A 14,298-nucleotide genomic window follows, 5' to 3' on the forward strand; every position below is an offset into this window, starting at 1 on the left:
AAAAATGCTGGTGCCCGAGACTTGGGAGGGGAATTAGATGCTTGATAGGATTTTGTTAGACATAAGAGAACGGTTCAGGAAATGTGTGAATCCTGATTTTTCTCTTTTTTTTGTTATTGTTTGTTTTTTCTTGGCTGCACTGAGTCTTCATTGATGCACGAGGGCTTTCTATAGTTGCAGCGAGTGGGGGCTACTCTCTAGCTGCAGTACGTGGACTCTAGGACGTGCAAGATCAATAGCTGTGGATCACTGGCTTGGCCTTGTCCCAAGGCATGTGGAATCTTCCCTGACCAGGAATGGAACCCGTATGTCCTGCACTGGCAGGCAGATTCTTAACCCCTGGACAACCATGAAAGCCCTGAATCCTGATTTTTCAGTCTTCTGAAAAATTCTGTAGGTTTTTATTTTATTTTATTTTATAGATTCTCTTCTATTTTCTTTTTCTTTGTTTGCTTGTTGTGACCACAACACTGGCCTGTGGGACCTTAATTGCCCAACCAGGGATCAAACCCTCGCCTTCTACAGTGGGAACACAGAGTCTTAACCAGTGGACCACTGGACCAAATCCCCTATTTTCATCTAGAAATTCTGAGATTATCTGTCACTGTTATTTGAGGGTCCTAGTAGCCCAGGGGGCAGTTAATTAGGAGGGAGGAGAAAATGGTATTCTTTTTCTTCTCTAAAGTATAAAAAGTATCTACCTGTGATATATGATATTCCCTGGTTAGTAGCAAAGAAGGCATTTTACAGGCCTTGAGGTTGTTGTTGAATCAATTATTTCAGTCTCCATTTTGCCTGCCCTTTGAAAGCAGAATTTGAGAGTCTAAAAAAAGAAGGAAAACAGATCTGTTGGAAGCATGAAACCAGCTCCTCATCCTCCTCCTCAAAAGGGAAGAAATAGGCCTGAGCTAGTTTCTAAACAGGAATGTTCTGACAGTGAGAGAGAATTTAGAAAGTGCCAAGAGGAAGGGAAAAACATGGAGCCCAGTTTTGAAAGCCGACAGAGTGCAGTGTGGGCGTGAGAGAGACAGTCACACCTGTTTCCTGCTGTCTCTTGCTTCCTGGCTCCAGATCGCCCTCCTCTGCCAGACCTTCTCACTCTAGTTGTCCCTTCCTCACCCATTCAGATAGAAACACAAATGACTGGAGCTCAGGAAAACACCTCTCCACTAACATGTAAATACACTCACATGGTAGCAATACATCCAAAGGATATTCATTTGTCACAAGCATATTCATTCATTCCTTCCAGCAAGCTTGAGCATCTGTAATATGCCATGCACAGCACTCTGCAGTGGAGACGTCAAGGTGAATAAGACATAATTTCTATCCTCGATGGTATATAACAACAAACCTGTACAGATAAACACTGAGCTATAGGCCCAGAGGCGCACATATTCAAACATACATGTAATGCACACCCACTGATAGGTGAACTCATGAAATAAAAAAACAGAGCTGCTCACTCATAAATTGCACAAGTTCTAATACTAGTAATGCTGAAATATGTGGAGGGAGGTTCTCCGTTTTCCTATTTTTCCTTTGTCAGTTTTGTCATCATCTTTCAAATTCCAAAAGTGATTCCACTTTATTAGTTCCATTCCTTTCTTACTTCTTGCCTTTAAAAAGTTATTTATTCTTTAAGATGAATTGATTCACTTGGAGAAACTGAGAAAAAAGAAAGTTGCCCAAGTTTTAAATAAAGTTACCCTTTCCAGTACAAAATCTGTCTCTTTATACTCAGTTGATAAAATGGAAAAGACTGTCAATATTTAGTGATTGATCCTTTAATGATGTCTTTTTTAAGATTTATTTATTTTATTTTTGATTGTGCTGGGTTTTCATTGATGTGCGCAGGCTTTAGTCTCGGCAAGAAGGGGCCACTCTGTGGCTGCAGTAAGCAGGCTTCTCGTTATGGTGGCTTCTCTTGTTGGGGCGCAGGGGCTCTAGGGCATGCAGGTTTCAGCACTTGTAGCACATGTGCTTAGTTGCACCGAGCCATGTGGAATCTTTTGGAACCAAGGATTGAGTCCATGTCCCCTGCATTGGCAGGCAGATACTTAACCACGGGACCACCAGGAAAGTCCTAAAGGTGTCTTTTTAATGGGTATTTTGAACCGCGAAATATGAAATCATTCCATCTTTTTTTTTTAATTGTAGGTATTTGAAGAAAGAAGAGCTCTGCTTGGAAAATGGGTAACTATTTAAAGTATACTTGATTCTAAGTCAGAAAGAGAAAGACAAACATCATACGAATATCACTTATATGTGGAATCTAAACTGTGGCACCAATGAACCTACCCTCAAAACAGAAACAGACTCACAGACATAGAGATCAGACTTGTGGTTGCCAAGTGGGAGGAGAGGAGGGAGCAATGGACTGGGAGTTTGGGGTTGGTAGATGCAAGCTGTTACATTTAGAGTGGCTAAGCAACAATGTCCTACTGTATAGCACAGGGAGCTATATTTAGTATCCTGGAATAAACCGTAATGAAAGAGAACATTAACAAAGGAATGTATATAAATCTATGTATCTGTATATCCATATCTAAGTTACTTTCACACTTCCTCAAAGGAAACACAGTCTCAATGACCATTGTCCATGATCAAAGTACAGTAACTCCACTATGTATGAATACATTCTGTTCCAAAAGCGAATTTATAGGTCCAATTTGATCATAAATCCAACAAAGTTAGCCTTGGTACCCAACTAACACAATTGGCTACATCCTGCTGTTTGTAAGCTTGCTTCCAGACATCCTGGGCTTGAAATTAAAAACCTGCCCTACTGTACTATAGAGTACACAAAAGCACAGCCACTTGCAGAGGATGGACACACATGACCGTGCATGCCAGACAGGTAAACTAATGTGATTGGACATGCGAACACACATTCGCATCTTTGAAAGTTCGAAACTCAAATGTTTGTATGAGGGGACTTACTCTGTCCATCTCTGGCTAATGCGTATTACTCATCAAATTCCTCTACAGTCTCATTGAGAGTCTCTTCCACCCAAGAGAACTGGAAACATGGTCATACAAAAATGTGTACACTAATGTTCATAGTGACATTGTTCAGAAATGGTATGGACCTAACAGAAGCAGAAGATATTAAGAAGAGGTGGCAAGAATACACAGAAGAACTGTACAAAAAAGATCTTCCCGACCAAGATAGTCACGATAACGTGATCACTGACCTAGAGCCAGACATCTTGGAATGTGAAGTCAAGTGGGCCTTAGAAAGCATCACTACTAACAAAGCTAGTGGAGGTGATGGAATTCCAGTTGAGCTATTACAAGTCTTGAAAGATGATGCTGTGAAAGTGCTGCACTCAATATGCCAGCAGATTTGGAAAACTCAGCAGTGGCCACAGGACTGGAAGAGGTCAGTCTTCATTCCAATCCCAAAGAAAGGCAATGCCAAAGAATGCTCAAACTACCGGACAATTGCCCTCATCTCACACGCTAGCAAAGTCATGCTCAAAATTCTCCAAGCCAGGCTTCAGCAATATGTAAACCGTGAACTCCCAGATGTTCAAGCAGGTTTTAGAAAAGGCAGAGGAACCAGAGATCAAATTGCCAACATCCGCTGGATCATGGAGAAAGCAAGAGAGTTTCAGAAAAACATCTATTTCTGCTTCATTGACTATGCCAAAGCCTTTGACTGTGTGGATCACAATAAACTGTGGAACATTCTGAAAGAGATGGGAATCCCAGACCACCTGACCTGCCTCTTGAGAAACCTGTATGCAGGTCAGGAAGCAACAGTTAGAACTGGACATGGAACAACAGACTGGTTCCAAATAGGAAAAGGTGTACGTCAAGGTTGTATATTATCACCTTGCTTATTTAACTTCTATGCAGAGTACATCATGAGGAACGCTGGGCTGGAAGAAGCACAAGCTGGAATCAAGATTGCTGGGAGAAATATCAATAACCTCAGATATGCAGATGACACTACCCTTATGGCAGAAAGTGAAGAGGAACTCAAAAGCCTCTTGATGAAAGTGAAAGAGGAGAGTGAAAAGGTTGGTTTGAAGCTCAACATTCAGAAAACAAAGATCCTGGCGTCTGGTCCCATCACTTCATGGGAAATAGATGGAAAAACAGTGGAAACAGTGTCAGACTTTGTTTTTTTGGGCTCCAAAATCACTGCAGATGCTGATTGCAGCCATGAAATTAAAAGACGCTTGCTCCTTGGAAGGAAAGTTATGACCAACCTTGATAGTATATTAAAAAGCAGAGACATTACTTTGCCAACCAAGGTCCGTCTAGTCAAGGCAATGGTTTTTCCCGTGGTCATGTATGGATGTGAGAGTTGGACTGTGAAGAAGGCTGATCACCGAAGAATCGATGCTTTTGAACTGTGGTGTTGGAGAAGACTCTTGAGAGTCCCTTATACTGCAAGGAGATCCAACCAGTCCATTCTAAAGGAGATCAATCCTGGATGTTCATTGGAGGGACTGATGCTAAAGCTGAAACTGCAATACTTTGGCCACCTCATGCGACGAGTTGACTCACTGGAAAAGACTCTGATGCTGGGAAAGGTTGGGGGCAGGAGGAGAAGGGGACGACGGAGAATGAGATGGCTGGATGGCATCACCGACTCTGTGGACATGAGTTTGAGTGAACTCCGGGAGTTGGTGATGGACAGGGAGGCCTGGCGTGCTGTGATTCCTGGGGTTGCGGAGAGTCGGACACGACTGAGCGACTGAACTGAACTGAACTGAACTGAATGTTCATAGTGACATTGTTCAGAATCGTCAGAAATGTAAACACCCACACGTCCGTTTGGTGAGAAATAGGTAAACAAAATGGGGTCTGTCCAAACAATGGAGTAGTATCCAGCCTTAAACTGAAAACAGTGGAGTAGTATCCAGCCTTAAAAGGAAAACAATGGAGTGGTATCCAGCCTTAAACTGAAAACAATGGAGTAGTATCCAGCCTTAAACTGAAAACAATGGAGTAGTATCCCACCTTAAACTGAAAACAATGGAATGGTATTCAGCCTTAAACTGAAAACAATGGAATGGTATTCAGCCTTAAACTGAAAACAATGGAGTAGTATTCAGCCTTAAACTGAAAACAATGGAATGGTATTCAGCCTTAAACTGAAAACAATGGAGTAGTATCCAGCCTTAAACTGAAAGGCAGCTCTGTTTCAAGCTACTCACATGAATGAACTTTGAAGACCTTGTGCTACGTGAAATAAACCAGACACAAAAGCACCAATATTGTATGATTCCACTTTTATGAAGTTCTTAGAATAGGCACATTCACAGAGAAAGAAAGTAAAATAGAGGTTATGAAGAAATAGGGACGTTATTTAACGGGTACAGAGTTTCAGCTTGAGTTTTAAAAACAGTTCTTCAGACAGATGGTGGGGATGTTGCACAACAATGTGAGTGTGCTTCATGTCACTGAACTGTACACTTAAAAATGGTTAAAATGATAAATTTTGTAATACATAAATTTTGCCATAAATTTTTAAAAGCATGGGCAAGAAAAAAGGATGAAGTACTGATATATGCTCCAACATAGATAAACTTTGAACATAGTGTGCTGAGTGAAAGAAACCAGACACCGAAGCCACCTAGTATATGATTCCATTTACATGAGATATTCAAAACAGACAAATCCATACAGACAGAAAATAGATGAGTGGTTTCTAGGGGCCAGGGAGCAGGGGAGGAGTGACTGACTGTAATGGGTATGGAATTTATTTGGGGGGTAATGAAAACGTTCTGAAATTAGACAGTAGTGATGGCTTTATAGCCTTGTGAATATACTAAAATGCTGGGTGTTGTGGCATATGAATTGTACCTTAATTTAAAAAACAAATCAGGATCCCTGTTAAAAAATTATACTTGTATTTCTTTAACTCTAGATGTATATAATGAACTTGAAATAGTCCATCTTTAAAGCATACTGTCAAAGCCTTCTTTCCTTTTAAGGGAGCATCTTTGTCCCAGAATATAGCAGTAAACAGAATATCTTACCCTAGTTATGAGCAACCTAGACAGCATATCAAAAAGAAAGACATTACTTTGCCAACAAAGGTCTGTCTAGTCAAGGCTATGGTTTATCCAATGGTCATGTATGGATGTGAGAGTTGGACTATAAAGAAAGCGGAGCGTTGAAAAATTGATGCTTTTGAACAGTAGTGTCGGAGAAGACTCTTGAGAGTCCCTTGGAGAGGTCCAACCAGTCCATCCTAAAGGAGATCAGTCTTGGGTGATCATTGGAAGGACTGATGTTGAAGCTGAAGCTTCAATACTTTGGCCACCTGATGCAAAGAGCTGATTCATTTGAAAAGACCCTGATGCTGGGAAAGATTGAGGGGAGGAGGAGAAGGGGACAACAGAGGATGAGATGGTTGGATGGCGTCATTGACTCGATGGACGTGGGTTTGGGTGGACTCTGGGAGTTGGTGATGGACAGGGAGGCCTGGCGTGCTGCGGTTCATGGGGTCGCAAAGAGTCGGACACGACTGAGTGACTGAACTGATCCTGATACTGATACCCTGGGAGTTACTGAGATTCATTTTCCCGTATGTCTTAGTCCATTCCAGGTGCTATAACAAAACACTGGTGGCAGCGGGAGCTTATAAACAGCAGAAAATTTATTTCTCGTAGCTCTAGAGGCTGGAAAGTCCAAGGTCAAGGTGCGAGCAGACTCGGTGTCTACTGGGAACCTCTTTCTGGCTCAGAGACTCTCCATGTGTCTTCACACAACGAAAGGGATAACAGGTCACGCTGTAGTCTCTTTAACAAAGGACACTAAACCCATTCATGAGGGCTTCCCTGGTGGCTCAGTGGTAAAGAATCCGCCTGCCAATCAGGAAACTCGGGTTCGCCCTCTGGGTCAGGAATATCCCCTGGAGTAGGAAGTGGCAACCCTCTCCAGTATTCTTACCTGGGAAATTCCATCGACAGAGGAGCCTGGCAGGCTATAGTCCACGACGGGGTTGCAAAGAGCCAGACACAACTGAACGACTGAGCATGCATGCTCGCAGTCCCGTATATGAATGCTCTCCCTCATGACCTAATCCTCTCAAAGGCCCCACCCACCTCCCTGTGTCATTACCATAGGGTTAGGGTTTCAATTTAGGGGTGACATAAACATTCAATCCATCCCACTAAGACTAAGATAAAGCGCTGTATCTTACTGTTCTTGTTTGTCTGATTTAGTCACCACTTCTTTTCTGTGCTGGTCTACAAGCTCCAGTCTAAGGAGATTTACTAACCTAAAGAAGAAAAAAAAGTCATGTACACAGTGTTTCTGGAAGACTTTACATATCCCCTGGAGAAGGAAATGGCAACCCATTCCAGTATTCTTGCCTGGAAAACTCCATGGACAGAGGAGCCTGGCAGGTTACAGTCCGTGGGGTCACAAAGAGTTGGACACGACTGGTCGACTTCACTTTACTTTTACAAGAAAAGGGGCAATATTGATTTCCTTCATTCAGGAAAACTGTCTGAAGGATGGAAGAGACTCTTACCTGGAAATCCTTTTGTGTCTTTTGAATTTTTAATCTTGTGAATGTTTTTAATCATGTGAAGGTAATACCTATTCAAAATAATAATAAAATTTTACAAAGTAAATTCACTAAAAGTGACAAAATTAAAAATACCCAAAATTTAAAATCTAGCTAAGTTTTTCTCATATTGTATTTGTGTTTTTAAGCTAACTAACTTTGTTACCAACAACTTAAAAAAGAGACAAAAAAAGCAAATAGATAAAATAAAAAGAGACATATTTTAAATGACTATATTTGCATTTTCATTCTACTTACTATGAGTGGAAATCCCTAAATTAATATAACTAGAGCTAATGTTCAGGCAGAATTCGTTGGTATGGCTGACTATTTTGATTGGTTGGTAGCATTGCCAGTTGTTAAACATTTTTAATATCACCCTGGATAAAATTCAAGGTCTTCAAACTTTTAAAAAGATCTTGTTAATTCTTTTCTTTTACCATAACTAATAGAAGCATATATTTCAAAGGTCACTGATATTTGCAAAGATCACTAATTATCTCTCTACTCCAATCAGCCAAACTACAGGGTCAGGCATGGTTTTACCATGCTCCTTGTTGTACATTGCTTGATGCTATCAGGCATTTAATAAATATTTTCAAAATGAATAAATGATACTCACTGGTTTTTGTCTTTTGCCTAACGACAAACTTATTCCATAAATTCACTAGATCAGATGGTAATCTTCATACCTTCATGAAAGCCACATGAATTAAGTTTGAAGGGGATATTTCCAGTTTATTTTTATTCAGTTTTCTCTCTCCATTTTAGGTTTTAGGCTTTTTTTGTCTGTGTGTTTTATGAACAACATAACAGATAGCATAAGGAATGCATTTTCAATAAAGAAGAAAGGAGAGAAGTAAGGATACAGGTTTTTTAATTTTCCTTTATTCATGGCTGTGCTGGGTCTTCCTTGCTGCACAGGATTTTCTCTGGTTGTGGTGTGCAAGCTTCTCATTGCCATGGCTTCTCCTTTTGCAGAGCATGGGCTCTAGAGCCTTCTCGTTTAAGCTGTGGCATGTGGGATCAACACAGGCTCAGTAGTTGTGGCACACGGGCTTAGTTGCTCCGCCGCATGTAGGATCTTCCCAGATCAGGGATCAAACCCATGTCACCTGCATTGGCAGGTAGATTCTTTACCACTGAGCCACCAGGGAAGCCCAAGGATACTGACTGTTAAACTTAGCATTACTTGGGATTTTCATTGTAGGACTCAAGTATTGGCTTTAAAGCTCAATCTCATATTAGAAGTAAAGTCACTTTTTAAAACAACCTGGATAGTAAGGGGCAAGATATAATGTGAAACCTATTCAATAATAGACAGTCCAAAAAGTATTTTATAGTTAGCAACGTGTGCATGCTCAGTTGTGTCTGAGTCTTTTGAGACCCCATAAACTGTAGCCCACCAAGTTCCTCTGTCCATGGGATTTTCCAAGCAAGAATATTGGAGTGGGTTGTCATTTCCTTCTCCAGGGGATCGTCTCAACCCACGGATCAAGCCCAGGTCTCCCACATTGCAGACAGATTCTTTACCAGCTGAACCACCAGGGAAGCCCAAGATATTATAACCAAAAAGCAAAAAATAACAAGCCTCTTCCTTTATCTTGACCTCACTGCCTGAGAACTTTCCTTTCCTTGCCATTTGGTGTGAGATGAGTGGCACTGATGCCCTAGCAATTGTCCTCATATCTTGAAAGTGCAGCAAAAATCCTTGTAACAACTACTCTGAAAATGGGATTTTCACAATCCTATTGTCAAGAAATCCCTAAAGGCATTAAAAGTAACTATAAAATATAATTATGATATGATATAAGATAGTATTGTTGCTGTTTAGTCACTAAGACCCTGTGTACTGAAAGCCCACCAGGCTCCTCTGTCCATGTGATTTCCCAGGCAAGAATACTGGAGCCAGTTTCCATTTCCTTCTTCAAGGGATCTTCCTGACCTGGGGATTGACCCCCTGTCTCCTGCTTGGCAGGCGTATTCTTTTCCACTGAGTCACCAGTGATGGCCATTTAAGATAGTATAGCATAAAATAATATAGCACAATGTCGTATATTAATTATATATGATATAAAAAGGAACTAACTGTAAAATGAGGTATCGTACACGCTACCAGGATAAGAAAATGGTCCTAGCTGCTCCCCTGTCTCACACATTAGATCCCTGGCTATGATGTTATGGCTCTTTTTTCTTGAAGAGCTGAAGCAAGAGCTGTGGGATAGATACATATACTACTATATATAAAATAGATTAAAAAAAACAGGAACCTACTCTATAGCACAAGGAACTATATCCAATATCTTATAATATCCTACAATGGAAAAGAATCTAAAACAGAATGTGTGTGTGTGTGTGTGTGTGTGTGTGTATGCTATCTACCTAAAACATTGTAAAATAACAGTGCTTCAATTTAGAAATTTTTTAGAAAAAGAGAAAGATACTGGGCGATTACCAAATTCATGTACAGTTAATTCTTCCATGGATTATCTACTTTTTGGATTATTCCCAGCACCTTTTAAATTCCAAGGGGATTTTCCCCAGCTGTTAAGCATTCTTCTCAGTCATCTACCCACCTTCAACTGGTAGGAGTTCAAGGAATGCAAATTCATTTTCTGTTAGACTAAATAAGCACAATTAGAAAGGAGAAACCCCCGAGGCAAAGAACACCTATCAAAGCCAAATATAAATGATCTTTGACTGTTATAATCAGGGAAATAAATGAGAAACCAATGTAATTATCTTTTTAATCTCTAGAGGGAAAGGTTTGAATGTTTTCTTTTATAGATTTCTTCAGCACTTTATAATCCTAATGTTCTTTTATATTCATTCTAAATCAGTGTTCCTCAATCTGAGCCTGTTCTCTTCTTCTGGGCATCATGAAAATAATTGAGCTGAACTCAATCCTTCCAAATGTGCTTCTTGTCCTTGTTAATGTACAAACATGGTAACTTTATGCTTTGCAATTTAATTATTTGCATATCCAATGATTTACCCCTTATTATTTTTAACATCACTATGATATTTTATAATCTGGGCCACAGACCCGTTGGTACCCCCCATCAGATCAGCAGTGGCATTGCATTAGAAATAAAGTGCACAATTAATGTAATCCTATGGTTTTTTCAGTAGTCATGTATGGATGTGAGAGTTGAACCATAAAGAAGGCTGAGTGATGAAGTATTGATGCTTTTGAACTGTGGTGTTGGAGAAGACTCTTGAGAGTCACTTGGACTGCAAGGAGATCAAACCAGTCAATCCTGAAGAAAGTCAGTCCTGAGTGTTCACTGGAAGGACTGATGCTGAAGCTGAAACTCCAGTACTTTGGCTACCTGATGCGAAGAACTGATTCATTTGAAAAGACCCTGATTCTGAGAAAGATTGAAGGCAGGAGAAGGGGACAGCAGAGGACCAGATGGTAGGAAAACATCACTGACTCAGGACATGAGTTTGAGCCAGCTCCAGGAGATGGCGAAGGACAGGGAAGTCTGGCAGGATGCAGCCCATAGAGTTGCAAAGAGTCGGACGTGACTGAGCGACTGAACTACAACAAAATGTAGTGCTCTTGAATCACCCTGAAGCCATCCCTCTCTGCCTGTCCCCCCAGTCCGTGGAAAGATTCTCTTCTATGAAACTGATCCCTGGTGCCAAAAAGGTTGGGGACCACTGTTTATAATATTAGCTATCATGACTACAATGAGCCACACACTCTATTAGGAATTTTATACATATTTTCATTTATTTAATCTTCCCAGTAACTCTAAATTTAGATATAATTATTCTCAGTGTATAAATGAAGAAATTAAGAGGTTCTTAGTGAGACTCTGAATGGCCTCATTCCCAAAGCCCCCATGCATCCTTAATACCATATTTTCTCTTATCATGTTGCTGAGCTGATTCACTATTGTGAGGCATTTGGGGTTATTTCTGATTTACTGTAGCGATGATTATATCCCATAAAAATTTTTTCATAACCCTAATCATCCTGGGTCTCCATGTAGCTCAGTTTCTACAGAGTAGCACGTAGCACTGCCCAAAGTAATTTTAAAGATGAATACCAATCTTCATGTTGTCTGTCAAAAAAAATCACAGGGGATCCAATTCAGAACTCATAACACTACTTACCAGATCCCCTTTCTTCATTCCCCAGTTCTCTCACACTGTATAACTGCTGGAAAGGCAGTTACAGTCTGAACCGCCACAAGCTCCCTTCAAGCCAAAACCCTGCAGCTTTCCTGTCTCCATATGCCCCCCACTGACTCCTTGTTTTATAGGTCACCGCAGCATCGTGGGCTGATCCTTCCCCTGGGCCTTGCCACTCTGGTCTGAATTCTCTATCATTCTAATAATCCATCCCCAAAGGAAAGAAGTCTCTTTTTATGTTAGTTGGAAATATGGACTGTGCAGAAACAGGCCGAGAGGAAATCTGGGAACATTCATACATGAATACATTTTATTCACTTATTTGTAAGTTAAGGTTTCTGATTTTGTTTTTCATTTTAGAGCTCCCCCCTCCCCCTTGAATGATAGTGTCCACAGTGAGATTCATGAGCACTGAATAGATCTGGTAACAGTGAATAGTTTTGTTTGATTTAAAATTCTTTGTTTGGCTGCACTGGCTCTTTGTTGCAGCACACAGGCTTCCTCTAGTTGTGGCATGTGGGATCTTAGTTCCCCGAGTAGGCATCAACCCTGGTCCCTTGCACTGGAAGGCAGATTCTTTTTATTTATTTGTTTATGGCTGAGCTGGGTCTTCGTTGCTGTGTGTGGGCTTTGTCTAGTTGTCGTGAGCATGGGACCACCCCTCTCTACTTGCAGTGAGCAGTCTTCCTACTGCAGTGGCTTCTCTTGTTGCAGAGCAGAGGCTCCAGGGTGCTTGGGCTTCAGTTGCCATGGCATGTGGGCTCAGCAGTTGTGGCTCTCAGGCTTACTTGCCCTGCAGCACGTGGAATCATCCCAGACCAGGGATGGAACCCGTATCCCCTGCCCTGGTGGATTCTTAACCACTGGATTACCAAGGAAGTCCCACAGTGAATGGTTTTAATCAAAAGTACTCCAACTAATTAAGAAAAATAGATCCTATGATTATAAAGAAGTTGACTTGTCATCAGTTCAGTTCAGTTCAGTCACTCAATCGTGTCCAACTCTTTGCGACCCCATGAATCACAGCACGCCAGGCCTCCCTGTCCATCACCAACTCCCGGAGTTCACTCAGACTCATGTCCATTGAGTCGGTGATGCCATCCAGCCATCTCATTCTCTGTCGTCCCCTTCTCCTCCCGACCCCAATCCTTCCCAGCATCAGAGTCTTTTCCAGTGAGTCAGCTCTTCGCATGAGGTAGCCAAAGTATTGGAGATTCAGCTTTAGCATCAGTCCCTCCAATGAACACCCAGGACTCCAATGAACACTCCTTTAGAATGGACTGGTTGGATCTCCTTGCAGTCCAAGGGACTCTTAAGAGTCTTCTCCAGCACCACAGTTCAAAAGCATCAATTCTTCGGCGCTCAGCTTTCTTCACAGTCCAACTCTCACATCCATACATGACCACGGGAAAAACCATAGCCTTGACTAGACGGACCTTGGTTGGCAAAGTAATATCTCTGCTTTTTAATATACTATCTAGGTTAGTCATAACTTACCTTCTAAGGAGTAAGCGTCTTTTAATTTCATGGCTGCAATCAGCATCCGCAGTGATTTTGGAGCCCAAAAAAATAAAGTCTGACACTGTTTACACTGTTTCCCCATCTATTTCCCATGAAGTGATGGAATCAGATGCCATGATTTTAGTTTTCTGAATGTTGAGCTTCAAGCCAACCTTTTCACTCTCCTCTTTCACTTTCATCAAGAGGCTTTTTAGTTCCTCTTCACTTTCTGCCATAAGGGTGGTGTCATCTGCATATCTGAGGTTATTGATATTTCTCCCAGCAATCTTGATTCCAGCTTGTGCTTCTTCCAGCCCAGCGTTCCTTATGATGTACTCTGCATATAAGTTAAATAAGCAGGGTGACAATATACAGCCTTGATGTACTCCTTTTCCTATTTGGAACTAGTCTGTTGTTCCATGTACCGTTCTGACTGTTGCTTCCTGACCTGCATACAGGTTTCTCAAGAGGGAGGTCAGGTGGTCTGGTATTCCCATCTCTTTCATAATTTTCCACAGTTTATTGTGATCCACACAGTCAAAGGCTTTGGCATAGTCAATGAAGCAGAAATAGATGTTTTTCTGGAACTCTTGCTTTCTCCACGATCCAGCGGATGTTGGCAATTTGATCTCTGGTGCCTCTGCCTTTTCTAAAACCTGCTTGAACACCTGGAAGTTCACGGTTCACATATTGCTGAATCCTGGCTTGGAGAATTTTGAGCATGATTTTACTAGTGTGTGAGATGAGTGCAATTGTGCAGTAGTTTGAGCATTCTTTGGCATTGCCTTTCTTTGGGATTGGAATGAAGAGTGACCTTTTCCAGTCCTGTGGCCATTGCTGAGTTTTCCAAATTTGCTGGAATATTGAGTGCAGCACTTTCACAGCATCATCTTTCAGGATTTGAAATAGCTCAACTGGAATTCCATCACCTCCACTAGCTTTGTTCGTAGTGATGCTTTCTAAGGCCCACTTGACTTCATATTCCAAGATGTCTGGCTCTAGGTCAGTGATCACGCCATCATGATTATCTTGGTTGTGAAGATCTTTATTGTACAGTTCTTCTGTGTATTCTTGCCACCTCTTAAGGTGTGTCAAAAATACATTTTTTACTTTATATG

The 14,298-nt window shown here is 41.2% G+C and overlaps 1 protein-coding gene across 1 annotated transcript in view; it reads left to right on the forward strand.

The window, feature by feature from the left end:
* The window catches only part of FBXO16 (F-box protein 16), a 60,096-nt gene that overhangs the window by 16,522 nt on the left and 29,276 nt on the right, over positions 1-14,298 (forward strand). Inside the window, exon 3 of the mRNA XM_055428079.2 lies at positions 2,161-2,196. Within this exon, the coding sequence (XP_055284054.2) occupies positions 2,161-2,196 (36 nt within the window). The remainder of the gene's footprint in view (positions 1-2,160; positions 2,197-14,298) is intronic.

This window comes from Moschus berezovskii, chromosome 7 (genome assembly GCF_049115385.1).
Source record: "Moschus berezovskii isolate FMDL1 chromosome 7, NW_MosBer_1.0, whole genome shotgun sequence".
NCBI classification, from domain to species: domain Eukaryota; kingdom Metazoa; phylum Chordata; class Mammalia; order Artiodactyla; family Moschidae; genus Moschus; species Moschus berezovskii.